The sequence below is a fragment of the Panthera uncia genome, chromosome X (genome assembly GCF_023721935.1).
Source record: "Panthera uncia isolate 11264 chromosome X, Puncia_PCG_1.0, whole genome shotgun sequence".
NCBI lineage: Eukaryota > Metazoa > Chordata > Mammalia > Carnivora > Felidae > Panthera > Panthera uncia.
Window position 1 is genome coordinate 107,430,361 of NC_064817.1, and position 15,191 is coordinate 107,445,551.

A 15,191-nucleotide genomic window follows, 5' to 3' on the forward strand; every position below is an offset into this window, starting at 1 on the left:
TACTTATTTCCTTTAATGAATAATGCATTTAATATTAGCAAAGCAGACTAGAATAGAAAGCCTTTTCTTTTTCAAATAATTGGTAAGTATTCTAACGCACTATAACTTTTTTTTTTTTTTTTTTTTTTGTCAGAGACATTTCTTTCGAAACCTTGGGTCTATCCTAGCATATGCTTTTCTTGGAACAGCAATTTCTTGTTTTGTAATTGGGTAAGTACTTGAAGGTTAAAACATTTTTTATCCTTCAAATTATACTTTTTAAATAATGCATATTCAATTTTTGCGGTATTGTGTTCCTGAGTGTGTCTAAGGACCTTTTTCAGTAAAATGTATTCACATAGATATCAAGTTGTTTGAATTTTCCTTAAGGCCAAGGTATTACCATATTTAAATGGCATGAGTTAAATTTGCGATTAGTCACCAAGTACTACAGTAGACCCATCTTCTTAGGATATTCTAACTTCTGTAACAGTTACTGTTTTCTCTAAAGTAGAAATGTGTTTATTGACCAGGTCAATAATGTATGGCTGTGTCACACTGATGAAAGTGACCGGACAGCTTGCGGGAGATTTTTACTTTACAGACTGTCTGCTCTTTGGTGCCATTGTATCAGCAACTGACCCAGGTATGTGTCCACGAGAGGGGAGCTTAAGTTTTTAAGTACTTACGGTACCATGTTTTGCCAGCAAAACGGTGTGTGTGTGATCCTTCCTTTAGGTGTAGAATTCATAAATTCCCATAGTATTATACTTTCCAACTGTGGAGGAAAAAACAAAATGTATGGGCCCTTTTGGCTTAAACATACATTTTGTTTTTATTTTATTTTATGACTTTTGCTCATTAGTGGCCCACAGTTTGATGCTATTTAGATGAGGGCTCTAAGGCCTTTGCTTCAGAAATTCAGGTTGGTTCTATCTTTAGTAACTGGGTATTTGGTGACTATGAACTAGATTAGTTAAAATGGGTAATAATAGTATATTCTTTCAAGCTTCTGGAAACCATTTCCTTAAAAATCTAATGTTTATATTCAACTATCTGCATTTAAGAGTAAGAAAAACAGTTTTTAAATGATTGTTAGAAGGCAGTTGTGTGGGGTACCTGGGTAGTTCAGTCGGTTGAGGGCCCTACTCTTGATTTCAGCTCAGCTCATGATCCTAGAGTCATGGGATTGAGCCCTACATTGGGCTCCATGCTGACCATGGAGCCTGCTCGAGATTCTCTCTCTCTCTCTCCCTCTCTCCCTCTCTCCCCCTCTCTCCCTCCCTCCCTCTCTCTCCCTCTCTCCCTCTCTCCCTCTGCCCCTCTCTCCCATGTGCACACTTGCTCTATCTCTCTAAAATAAAAAAATAAAAATATCTATAAATATGTATTAAAAAAGAAGGCAGTTGTGCCTCTATAAGCGTGATTTGGCATCATTGGTGGGCCTTACTGTACATTAAAGGATTGGTTTTACAGCTATGAAATAGTTTTGATATGAGCACAGCTGGAGAATGAATGTAATTCTATAGAGTTAGTTTGTAGCTTTTGTGATACAGTACTGGTGAGCCTCACAGCTACATTCACATTAGGAATCTAGAGAATATGCACACTGGGGGCACCTGGGTGTCTCAGTCGGTTAAGCGTCCGACTTTGGCTCAGGTCATGATCTTACGGTTTGTGAGTTCGAGCTTGGCGTCGGGCTCTGTGCTGACGGTTCAGAGCCTGGAGCCTGCAACGGATTCTGTGTTTCCCTCTCCCCCCATCCCCCGCTCACACTCTGTCTCTCAAAAATAAATATTAAAAATTTAGAGAATATGCAGGCTGAAGACGTAGCAATGGGAACGTAGACTGCAGTTTTTGAACTCAGGATGCAGGGTTTCTTGTACTAGGCTTTAGAACCTTGGCAGAGGTCTGTTCTGTTTTACTTTTTGCCCTTGTTCATTTACTCATCTACTTTAATTGTCATCCGGTACAATTCAAGGTATGATCTTAAGGTTAACTCTGAATTCCTGTGTTAACTGATAACACAGGGAATTATATTACAGGAAGTAGGAAAATATGTTCTCTATATGAGATGATTTTATAAAGCTCAGAGGGCATTTTAGAGAGGCGTTTGTGTAGTTTAACATTTTTAAAACTGAAAATCAAATTGCTCCCTTAAAGACAATAAAGGCTGCCACCTTACTGTTTAGAGCCGCACGCATTATCAGTATGAAAATAGGATGGTTTTTGCAAGGAGCCAGTGGTCTCTCTTTTCTGGGTCCTTTTGCTTGGAAGCAAGGTCCTCGACTGCAATGTCTATGAGAAATCTGAGTCAATTGGACTAGCTACGTTACTTCAGTCTTCCGGTTTTGTTTTGGTTACAAAATATTGCCAGAATGGCTCTAGCGAAACTGTTTTGCTTATATTAAGTTGGACAGTTACATCTCTTCTGAGTTATATAGGCATTTGCCCCTATAATAATTCTGTTATTTTATAATTGTATACTTGTTAGAAGGGTGAGCTGTAAATCCTCTTTGCAAAATTCTTCAGCACTGCTTTTGCCCTCCTTTTCTCCTCCTCTTGGTAAGCTTTTATCTCCATATATTCCAGATGAAATGCTTTGCAGTAGAAACTACATCTTTTAAAATGGAAGTTTCCTGTTTTGTTGGTTGGCATTTGAAAGAGCTATCCCATCTCTGGTTATAATATTCTTTCATGTGTGCTCAGGTTTGTCTAGGGAGTGAGCTGTATGTGACTCAGCAATCAAAGTTATAATGCAACTTCAGTCTCCTCTGATTTTCTAAGAATTCTCATAGAATTGTTGCCTAGAAGAAGGATTTTTTTTTATCTTCTCAAGCTGTAATCGTCTGATCATTGGCTTCTTATTAAATTAAATATAGAAGCTATAACTCTGGTCATAAATTTTATCTCAACCAATACCAAACTTGTGCCTTTCACTTCCTACTGTCTTGGCTAACCCAGTGTGTTTGAAATTTGCAAGTCAAATAGAAATGAGTTGTAAGTCTCCAAAGAAAAAAAAGAAATTTGCAGGAAGAGATGCTTTTCATAATACCCTTCTTCAAAGATTAATGATTGCCTGGTCTGTAAGAAATTTTGTATATATTCTTTATGGAAAAGAAATATACAAGACAAGAATATTAGCATTTGCATGACACATGTAGGTCAACTCAGTCCTCCAAGCTAATTTCAGCTCTTTGTAAGATAAAGGAGATGTTGCAGGTACACAATTAGGGAAGAGAGAAGTATCGACATGAACTTACCTAATCTTTAATATGGTAAGAGAATGTTTATTGGGATTGGATCCTAAGAGGTAGAGATGAATTTCTAAGTAACCATTATATAATCACGTGTGGAGACGACTATGTTATATTTGTAATATCTGAATATTCCTCTGACCCTTTCTACTTGCTAGTGACTGTCCTTGCCATATTCCACGAGCTTCAAGTGGATGTTGAACTCTACGCACTTCTTTTTGGGGAGAGTGTCCTCAATGACGCCGTTGCCATAGTGCTGTCTTCGTAAGTGTTCTTTTTTCTTACTATATTCTGTATATTCAATGTCAGGGTACTAGGAACCACAAGTTACTTATTGAATAAAGTGCATTATGAATGCAGACATTTGAAAGAATGAGGCTTTTGTTTCCTCTTAAAGAAATACATACTTACAGACAACATGGAAAATTCCAGGAAGAAAAAGGAAGAAAAAATGATATGTCCTCCTCACACCTAAAGACAGTTACTATAAAGATTCAGGGTACATTGCCTTTTATTTTTGTTTTGTATCCATGCTATTTTTACACAGTTGTGATTATGGTGTGTATATAATTTTTTATTCTTTTTTTAAACATTATAATATGAATGTTTTTCTTTAAATTAAATTTTGGAACAGATAATATATTTACATGGTTCAAAAATCAAAACCGTATAGAGAGGTGACGTAGAAAAGTCACATTCTTACTCCTGTTCTCATCCACCTCTCCCCCCAGCCCCTGCTATGTAACCTTTTTTATTAATTTCTTGTGTGTCTTCCTATGTCTTATACAAATGCAAATACACATATGAATAAATATTTTTATTTGCCTCTTAGTTCTTATTTTAAAAGCATGATAAATATGTTCTATACCTAGCTATCTCTCATGCAACTATGTCCTGGAGATCTTTCCATATCAATACAGAGGGTTTACTCATTCTATGTACTATACTATGAACTGTATTATAGTCTATTTAATCAGTCTCCTATTGCTGGAAACTTAAGAGTTTTCAGTCCTTTGCTATCCCAAGCAATGCTGCAGTGACTAACCTTGAACTCACCTGTTTTATACGGACAGAGGTATATTAGTGGGATAATTTTCCAGAAGTGAGATTAGCATGTTAAACGGTAAATACATTTGTAATTTTTTTGTAATTTTTTTTAACGTTATTTATTTTTGAGAGACAGAGCATGAGTGGGGAAGGGGCAGAGAGAGGAGGAGACACAGAATCCGAAGCAGGCTCCAGGCTCTGAGCTGTCAGCACAGAGCTCGACACGGGGCTTGAACTCACGAAGTGCGAGATTATGACCTGAGCCAAAGTCAGACGCTCAACCGACTGAGCCACCCAGGCGCCCCAATACATTTGTATTTTTGTTAGACATTGCTAAATCGCCTGTCAAAGAGATTATGCCATTTTGTACTTTAACCATTGAATTATGGGAGTGCCTGTTTCCTCATAGCTTCACCAACAGAATATTTGTCAAACTTTTGTATTTTTGCCAATTTGATGATTGAGCAATCTCTTGTTGTAGTTCAAGTTGTATTTCTCTTCTTTAACATAAGCATTGCAGAAACATTTGTTAATTTTCAGAAGTGCCAAATAATACACTTTTTAAGGACAGTTATTGAAATGAGCAATATTTTAATCTACTTATAGAAATTACTATGCATGTTATTAGAAGTGTTTGCAGGTGAATGAGTCTAAACCTCTGAGGAATTCAATCCTGCCAACCCACTCCTACTAAGCAAATACCTAGCCCTGTAAACAGTTGCCTTTACTCCAAACCATCTAGTGGGTGGAGGCCAGGGATGCTGCTCAGTATCCTTCAATACACGGGACAGCATTCACCACCTAACAGATAATTCTCTGGCCCCAAATATCAATAGTGCCGGGACTAAGAAACCCTGGTGTTCTAACCAAGATCACTTTTACATTGTTAACATTGAAATTAGTATCACCTACTCTTTTGTATTCTATCTTTTGTCATTATTTATGATAATAAAATTAATACGTTTGTAACAAAAATTTCAAAGTATTTGACTTAGAATGGAGAAAATTCCTGAAATTTCAGCTCTCAGAAATAACCACTGTTAAAGTTTTCATCCAGACTTTTCCTTTAGGATAATAAAATGCATATAAATATGTTAATAATTTTTAAACAAAAAAAGGCATAGCACTAAACATATTCTTCTATAACTTGCTTTTCTCATTTGGACATTTTACTACATTAATAACTTCTATTATCCTATTGTATGGATACACCACAAATTTACCTCTCCTATCCCCTATTAATGTGTGGTGTTTTCTAATACATTATTGTGAATGGCACTGCAGTGAACATATTTATGTGTAAATTTCTATGAATCATTATGGATATTTCTGTAGGATATTTTTTAGAAGTAGAATTTCTAGGGGCGCCTGAGTGGCTCAGTCGTTTAAGTATCTGACTCTTGGTTTTGGCTCGGGTCATGATCTTGCAGTTTGTGAGTTCAAGCCCCTCATCAGGCTCTGTGCTGATGGTGTGGAGCCTGCTTGGGATTCTATCTGCCCCTCCCCCACTCAGGATAAATAAACTTTAAAAATTTTTTTAAAAAAGAAGTAGAATTTCTAGGCCAATGGATGTGACCAGTAAAACATTGAGAGAGGTGGTCCTATTTCCCTCTAAAAACAGATCTACTTTGAAAGTTGCACAACATGTAAAAGGAGCCACAGGTATAGTAATGTAGTTTCCAGGAATGTAGCACAAGAAAATAGTCCAAAATTTGTAAAAAGTGTAAATATGCTCTTTCACATTTTTGTTTAGAGTAGCAAAAATATTAGAAGCAACTTTTAAATATCTAACAGTGGGGAAATGGTTAAACAAATCATTACATCCATCTGGACCATTTTTGAAGTCTTAAAAACCATGGTTAGAGAGACTAATAGTTTATGTCATTGTCGGATGAAGAAGCAGAATTAAAAACCATATATTCCCTATATAATTACAACTAAACATGAAATAGCACACATGTAACAAGTAGAGGGGAAAGAAATAGAGAAGGCAAATAAGACAGCTCTGTCAGGGCAGTAGAATGAAGGAATGATTTTTTCCCCCTAAATTGTACATTGTATTACTTTTAGGATTAACAAAAGTATTTATAGGGGCGCCTGGGTGGTTCAGTCGGTTGAGCATCCCACTTGGGCTCAGGTCCTGATCTCACGGTTCATGGGTTCGAGCCCCGCGTCGGGCTCCATGCTGACAGCTCAGAGCCTGGAGCCTGCTTTGGATTCTGTGTCTCCCTCTCTCTCTGCCCCTCCCCTGCTCACACTCTGTCTCTCTCTGTGTGTCTCTCTCAAAAATGAATAAACATTTTAAAACATTTTAAAGGATAAAAATATGGCTGCCTCAAGATAAAGTAATATTTGTGGAAGAGATGAGCTAGGATATCAATCCAGAGGCCAGTGTTTGACAAGAAAAAATAAGCCTCTCATGTGTTCTCAGCCCACCATGCTTTCATGTGTTCCTGTATATTTTAGTGATTAAAGAACAAAATCATGATTAGTGTGAGTCTTGAGTTTACATGAACGAGTCCAGGGAAAGCAGTTTTAGGAGGCATGGCGTAGATATTTTTTTTTGTTCCAGCCAGCATTTTGAAAGCTGTCACCAGGGAGAAAGAAGATTGTAGCAGCAAGATTCTTTTCTCCAGCCAGCTGCTACATTTTCCTGTTCCTGTGTGGTCAAATCTCATTTCTGGTGGTGAGGCCCTTTATGTATGGGCAAGATAGCATGACATTAGAGGCCATTTCTTATTTATTAAAATAATAATTTTTTAACCTAATTGGGGAGGCATGAGAAGAACTTGGTATACATGGTGTAGCAAGCCCATTTTTCAGCCTTGAACCTTAAAACACACACACACACACACACACACACACACACACACTCACACTGCAGTAACCACAGGGAGAATTCATTATATATTCCTAGGAGTGTGTTTTTTCTCCTTCGTCTCTTTGACATGACTTATATGATATCTTTGAGTCTAGACTTTTTATAAAAACCCTCGGACTTCAATTAACTGAGATGAGAACTGATTTAGTAATGGTAGGTACTCTCGCCAGACACCTGCTGGCAACAGTGATTTTCTCCGCCATTTCTGTTGGGCGACTGTTCTAAAAAGAAGCATTTTTAGACCAGGTTTGGACTGTAAGTTCAAGATGGAGGGCGTCTCCTGTAATTGTCTGTCTTAGCTTGTTGCAGAATGACTTTTCTTTCAGAAGTTTGAGGTGGAGATCCAGCTGGGCAAGCTAAAAGTACGGTCAAGTGGATTCAAATTCCTTGGATGGACTTTCAGGCCCATTTGCCTGTAAAAGTCCATTTCAGTGAGTGAATGGATGTTAGGCATAGGGCCCATTCTGGTATTCTAAAAGTCGACAGGGAAAACAAAATGTGACCTGGTTGAGTACTGAACAGTATTGAGCAGTATTCTTTATATTCTTATCCCTCTGCTGGAAATAAGTGGAATTTTTCATTAGTTTCTTCACATTAGTGTGTCAGGGCTTGTAGGCACTGAGTGCTAGTAAGTCTTAAACAGAGTCCTGAAAGAATAGTGCTGCACAGGATGTTGTCGCTGGAGGAAAAGCCTTGGTGCAACTTCATATAGAGGACCGTAAAACATTCTGTCTCCTGAAATTGTCATTTACATAAAAGCGGAGTTTTCTTGCTAGTTGCATCCACCACAGGGCATTTTGGTAACCTTTTGTCCTTGTTCTGGCAATTCGAATAGAAAGTTTTTGTCCTCTCCCCCACAACCCCCACCCTGACCCCAATTTCATCTTTCAAGCTCTACTACACCAGATGATGTATTTATTTATTTATTTTTTTTTTTTTTACATTGTTTTTAAAGTAAAACCTGCTTCTGGAAGTAAAAACAATCACTCTTTTGTAGCTCAATAGTGGCATACCAGCCAGCCGGAGACAACAGCCACACCTTTGATGTCACAGCCATGTTCAAGTCCATTGGGATTTTCCTTGGGATCTTCAGTGGATCTTTCGCAATGGGTGCCGCTACTGGCGTGGTGACAGCTTTAATATCCTTTTTTTAATTTTCCTTGTTAACCTAACAAAGTGGTTGAATACTGTATTCCATGGTCTCTCCTAATTCCGTAATTGTCACTGTGTTATAATTATTAACCTTATAACCAAGTACTTGGCTTGAAAACGTTAGGCAGTCATCTTTTCCGATAGATAAATAAAGGAATTTCATCGTTTTGCATTCAGCTCCATGCCCTCAAACTTTCACTAAAAGAGTCTAATTAGAGACAGTGACCCCTCCAAGATTGTAGACTAAATTGATATAAGGTAAATATATTTCACAGAGCCTCGGAGTATTCTGCACTACTCTTCGTTTGCTCTTTGTAGAATAGGACGAATAGAAATGTGCGACCACGATGCCTATTGAACAAAAGAGGCTTCCTGGGTTTAGACAGATGGGAGTTCATCTCAGCTCTTAACCGATTTTAACCTTCTGTTCCAGAGTCTTTGGCATTGCCACCAGTCTGCCACTGGAAATGTTGGGCAAGCCATTCTCATGTTCGTTCAAAAAACACTTCCTGATTGCCTCCTGCATGCCAGATGCTACGCTCTGGGCATCAAAGATGGACAAGACAAATGTGGCCTCTGCCTTCCTGGTGCTGCCTGTATAGGAGCACCGACATTTCGCCTGTGGACCTTTAGTGTAGGAAGGTGGCAGGTGGGGACAGCAGGGAAGATGAGTGGGACTAGATGACCTCTAAAGAGCTTCCAGTTCGAGAACTGTAAGATATTTTTATATAAAACAAATACTCTTTGGGGCACCTGGCTGACTCAGTCAGTAGAGCGTGTGACTCTTGATCTCAGGGTTGTGAGTTCAAGCCCCACATTGGGTGTAGAGGCTACTTAAAAGTAAAATCTTTTAAAAAAAATTTTTAAATCTTTATTTATTTTTGAGAGAGAGAGACAGAGTGTGAGCAGGGGAGAAGCAGAGAGAGAGGGAGACACAGAATCCGAAGCGGGCTCCAGGTCCCGAGCTGTCAGCACAGAGCCCGATGCGGGGCTCAAACTCACGAACCGTGAGATCGTGACCTGAGCCGCAGTTGGACGCTCAATCAACTGAGCCGCCCAGGCGCCCCAAAAGCAAAATCTTAAAAAAAAAAAAAAAAAAAGAAAAAGAAACTTTTTTCAAGGATCTGTAAGTTTGCTCTACTTCAGCTTTGCTGGAAGGGACTCGTCTTATGGCTTTTTACAGGTGAACTGAGGCACAAAGAGACAGTAAGATGTTCTGAAGGAGGAACCAGTATCACTGCCCGTTAACAATCTCCTTGAGGGTAGGGGGTATATCTTGTTAGGAATCTTTTTGTTGTGGTGCACAGTTGTTGAAGCGAATGTAGACTCCAGTCTGAGATTTGTCACAGGTCTACACAGGCCCTTCTCCCCTTGACTAACAAAATACTTTTGAGATTAGTATACGTGGGTGACGTGCCTCAGTTGCTTCATCATGGACTACTCTGCATCACAGAGGTGCTAGGGGATCAAATGAACACGAAATCTCATGGAAATGCCATGTTCTGAGTGAATGTAAATCGCTATAATTACGGAAGCTGTCTTGCTTCGGGTTGCAGATTTATAATCAGAGCTGGCATGTTGTGTGTCTGCTCTGTCACTCCCGTCTCTGCCTGTCCTTTATGATGTGGTTTCCGGCAAGGCATGCGATACCCATAAAACGATTGGATTGACAAAACTGCGGCTTCCTCACGGAAGCAAAGACTGCTGACTCCTCAGTATGACGCTCATTTTAAGAGTTCCTTCGCTTTGGTGCCTCCTTATTCTGTGACTTTTGTGTTAGACTGGAGAACCCTTCTTGCGTGGTTGCCTTGCTTCGACTTTTATTTTTTTTTTCTAGTCGCACTTCTGTATCACGAGATCTTGTTATCAACCTTGACGGTCTTACGTGACAAAGTTCACCAAATTACGGGAGTTCCATTTGTTGGAGACAGGCTTGTTCTTCTTGATGTCCTGGAGTACTTTCCTCTTGGCTGAAGCGTGGGGTTTCACAGGTAGGGTCCTTGCCCCTTTTCATTGTAAACGTTCACAGGGAGTGACTTCAGCAGTCATTTTTTTTTTTTTCTACCTGTGGGCAGAGCTTCTAATATTTGAACAAACTCGTTAGGGTTGGGATTTACGCAGTTACTTCATGGTATAAAAAGAAAAGATTTTTAACGGAAGTGGTTCCTCTTAACAAAGCAAGTGACAACTGGAAATTCCAACACTGAGCATATGATCTTCTGTGAAGTAAAAGCCTCACTCTGAAAGTCGGGAATTCTCCTTTGATGTGAACTTGGAACTTGTTGTCTTTATAGGTGTGGTTGCAGTGTTGTTCTGCGGCATCACACAGGCCCATTACACGTACAATAATCTGTCCACAGAGTCTCAGCATAGAACTAAACAGGTAAGACAAACTTTAGTTTGTGAATAAACTTTTCCTCCTTGCAGCAAAACAGGAGTCTTTTTTTTTTTTTTTGTTACTGAAAAATCATCTTTAGTTGGTTCCAAACAATGCCTATTCATTTCAGCTTCTCTCACTTTGACTCTGGAAATCGATGGGGGTTGAAGGGTGGCAGCTCTTAGGGTAGAGATAGTTCAGCAGAAAAGCGAGGGGTCATTAGTATCGTGGCTCCAGCGATCAGTTAGCTTCCTTTCCTTGTTTTCCTAAGAGGAACGTTTTGGAAGTTCGTTCAGGTCTGACTAGAAGTACCTCCGGGTGATAGAAATAAGGTTCATTTCTGACCCGACTGGGTCTGCTGCCGGGTGACCCAGAGAAGAGAAGATCGACTTCCTTTCAGGCACTTCACAGCCGCTGTGTTTCCAGGAACGTCAGCTACACCAGTGCTTGGGTTTCCCATGGTATTGAATGATCAGTTGTGCAGGGTACCTGAAGGGAGTTCTAAAGGAAATAGACGTAGGGTTTTCTAGTCTTACAAAGTGTATGGAACGAGTGGATGAACAATATGTAATGTCTGGAATAGAAACCAACGCATGCCCGATTATGGTTATATCGAGAAATCGAAGCTTTCCGTTTTCCCAAATGATTAGAACACAGTGAGATTACCCGGGAAAGGACTCCTCTGATAAAGCAGGAGCAAATGTCCTAATTCTTTTTTTCTTTCTTCTGGAGCCAGAAATGTAGCATATGAACCTGTGCTTTTTTCTAACTCCTCAAGAGATTAGACTTTTCTTCCCCAAGCATATGCACTGGGGCTACAAATCCCTTTTACAAATTCATTCACTTCATTAAGTGTAGAGAAGAAAATCAGCTGGGGTATTTGGCATTTTTTCTAGGCAATGAGGTGGGGAATTCAGAAACAACAAGGCAGGAGTTTCCAGTCTTATTGGTGATATGAAGCTTGTATAGCAGTAAAAAAAAAAAAAAAGTCCCAGATTAATAGAACTTCTAGATTCTGTGTTTCAGATGATATGTCCTACAAGAGGTCAGAGAAGTGGAGAGAGGGTTTGAGGCCTGAAGAGGCGGGAAAACTATCAGAGAAGAAATGGTACACCTAGAAAGATAGGAAGGATTCAGAAAAGCCTAGAAAAAGCATAAGCATAAGAAAAAAAAACCCACAGGGAAATAATACCAGCAAAGGTGGAAACAGAAAGTAGGTAACCTTAGCGAATAGAAGCAGCGAAGTGTGGCCCCGGGGGTTGGCAGTCAATGACCAGACCTGCCTGTAAGGTCTGTGAGCTGAGGATGATGTTTACTTTTCCCCAGTGGTTGGAAACAGATCGAAAGAAGAAGAATATTTTGTGACACATGAAAATTATATGAAATCCAGATTTCGGTGTCCACTAGTAGTTTTCTTGGCACACTGCCACACCCTTGTTTGTTTTTTTTTTTTTTAGCATGTAGTCCGTGGCTGCTTTTGTGCTTCATTGGCAGAATTGAGTGACTGTGACAGGGACCGTGTGGCCTGCAAAGCCTCAAATATTTACTTTCCCTTTGGTCCTTCCCAGGAAAAGTTTGCCAACCCTTGGTGTTGTGGATTAAAACAGAGATTCTGTGTTGTTCCAAATCCTGGTTCCAGTACTTGCTGGCTGTGTGACAGGGGCAAGTTACATAACTTCTCTGTGCTTCAGTTTTATTATCTTTAAAATGAGGATAATCATAATACCTAGCTCATGGAGTTGTGAGATTAAAACAAGATAATGCTTGTAAAAGTCGCAAGCATAGTACCAGGCGCATGATAAAAACTGTCTTAGCTATTAAACTAAAAAAGTTTAGCTTGATAATTAAGCAAATGAGTAACTAATAATAATAGTATATTAAGTCATTTAAAGTAAATTAAATATATACTTACTTATTTCCATTTTTAATTCCCATTTTTCAAGAATGAGGCAACTCCGGTTTAGAAAGGTTAACTTGCCCGGAGCTACACAGCCAGCTAGTGGGAAAAGCAGGATTCAAGCCAAGGCATTTTGACCCCCGGGCCCATGTTGTTACTTAACCACTACCCTGTTTAGTGGGCCAGAGGGCTCACGTTCAAGAGCAGTGGTAGATAACTCTGATGGACCGAGGGATGTGGATTACAGAGGGCCTGGAATTCATTCAGTCGGCAAATCTTGAATCCCTATCGTGTCAGTAACACTTGACAGGCAGTGGTGTGAAGTGGTGGGGGTGGGCAGGCAGCAGGGGAGGGGACAGAGCATGTGGCTATAACGCGTAAGCCCCTGCTCCCTAAATGAGGGCTAAGACCCGAGTCAAAAGTGAAATCACACAAGGAGGTGATACAAGACTTGTCATGAAGCGTTCAATGCCAAGAGAAGAGAATTTGAACTAGATATTCCAGCCTAAAAGAGGGAAGGGTCTTCAAACTGCCATGCTGAGAGAGACCCCCTGGGTGAGGGTGCAGGATGGGGGCTTCAGGGACACAGTCAGGGGCCCTTTGCAGCTGTAGGGGCGGGCGGTGATGAAAGCCAGAAAGACAGACTAAGGCAGTGGCAGGGATGGCAAGGAACATCCCCAGAGAACACTTCACAAGGTTTGGAGAAGGAAGAGGAGAATGACTGAACATGGGGATTGGGCAAAGGAAGCCAATGGAGGGACATGCGGAGGCGACATTTCTGGCTTTCTCCGTGGGACCAGAAGCGTCATGTCTACGTTTGCTCCCCTCTGAAGCACATATTTTGGGGATGTACGTGGGCTTTACCTAGGGGAAGGGTCTGCTTCATTATCTTAGTGATAGTCATGTTTTCAAATGATGTAACTTAATGCACTTACTGGACTAACCTTTTAAAATTTCGTTTCAGTTGTTTGAGCTTCTCAATTTCTTGGCAGAGAATTTCATCTTCTCCTACATGGGACTGACACTGTTCACCTTCCAGAACCATGTCTTTAACCCGACATTTGTAGTAGGTGCATTTGTATCCTTTGTTATGTGTTCTATTTTGAAAACTTGTTTTCACTTGAGGCTTGCGCTTGTTTTCTGGAGGGGTGGTTGATAAGAATACATTTAAATATATGAAACTTTCCTCTGAGTAAAACGAATAAGGATTTCGACTCTTGTTCCTATTCTACTGTATTCCATTCTCTCTTCGTTGTTGTTGAGTGCACAGATAACACAGGTCAAAATGACAGAAGGAAGTCCCTACCCATCCCGCCAGTCCCCCAGAATACAACTGTCCTCTGTCATTGAAGGGGAGAGAGAAAGAGTGGGTCCTGGGGAAGAGTTTGCACTCTGCTCCCTAAGGCAGTGGTTGCAGGAGGGTGAAAGGCCGACGGAGGCTGCTTTCTTCTGTCTTAGTCTCTGTCTCTGTCTTTAAAAAGCAGTCGAAATGGAAAAGCTGAGTCCATGAAAGCGAGTGCCAGCCTCGGGAGAAAGCAGGTGAAAATGGAATCTAACACATGTGGAGAGGGGTTGGCCTCCAGAGGGAGGAGGCACAGCTCCACCGTTGTCCCAGGAGAGGACAGGGCGTGTAAAGATGGCTGCTGTACACGAGTAAGATGGCATTCCTGTCTGCTGGCTTCTGTTTTTATCTGTGGAGTAGGAGGTGGGAGCACCTGCTGAGAAGGAGGTAGGAGCAGGCGGCCTATCAGTTTTCTGTTGTAGAACAAATTAGCCTAAAATTTAGCAGCTTAAAACAACAAATATGTATTACCTCACACAATTTCTGAGGGTCAGGAATCCGGGAACAGCCTAGCTGGGTTCTGGCACAAAGATCTCTTGCGAGGTTACTGTCTCGCTCTGGGCTGGAACTGCACTCTCTCAGGACTTGACCGAGGGTGGGGGATCCTCCCCAGGCTCACTCACGTGGCTGTTAGCTGGAGGCCTAAGTTTTTCTCCAGGGACTTCTCCATGGGGCAGCTCACAACATAGCTTCCCCCAGAGGGAGAGCGTCAAGATGGAAGCCGAAGTGTCTTTTATAACCTAATCTAGGAAGTGACCATCATCCCTTCCACCACATCCTATTGGTCACACAGATGGATGCTGATACAGTGTGAGTAGGGACTACACAGAGGGGCGAGTACTAGGAGGCGGGGATCATTGGGAGCCATCTTGGAGGCTGTCTTCCACAGGTAATAGGAGTTTGGAGGAGATTTGGAAATAGTTGTAGAGAGTGGGGGAGCGAGTGAGCGAGTGAATTGACCAAAGAAATGCTGTGGGATTGCTGAGCGGTATTAGGGACCCATTTGGGTTTGAGGAATAGGTAACTGACAGTGGAATCAGTCTGCCCTGTTGTACTATTGTGTCCAGGAGTACTTGGCTGGCAGCGTGAAGAAGACTGAGATGGGTCCTTGCAGGTTTGGGGTCTAGTTCAGTGACTACAGTGAAATCCCAGAGAGGGGCAGATGAATCCAGGGTATAGGGAAGAGTGTTATTTTTTAATTTCTTTTTCTTAAGCTTTTTTTTTTCTTTATTTTGAGAGAGAAAGAGAGCGTGAGTGGG

At 40.7% G+C, this 15,191-nt stretch overlaps 1 protein-coding gene across 2 annotated transcripts in view; it reads left to right on the forward strand.

Moving 5' to 3' along the window:
* SLC9A6 (solute carrier family 9 member A6) overlaps positions 1-15,191 on the forward strand; it is a 53,889-nt gene that overhangs the window by 12,787 nt on the left and 25,911 nt on the right. For both annotated transcript variants that reach the window (XM_049644327.1, XM_049644326.1), the window contains exons 4-10: positions 134-210; positions 513-625; positions 3,395-3,500; positions 8,162-8,303; positions 10,202-10,307; positions 10,611-10,699; positions 13,555-13,668. In XM_049644327.1, the coding sequence (XP_049500284.1) occupies positions 134-210; positions 513-625; positions 3,395-3,500; positions 8,162-8,303; positions 10,202-10,307; positions 10,611-10,699; positions 13,555-13,668 (747 nt within the window). The remainder of the gene's footprint in view (positions 1-133; positions 211-512; positions 626-3,394; positions 3,501-8,161; positions 8,304-10,201; positions 10,308-10,610; positions 10,700-13,554; positions 13,669-15,191) is intronic.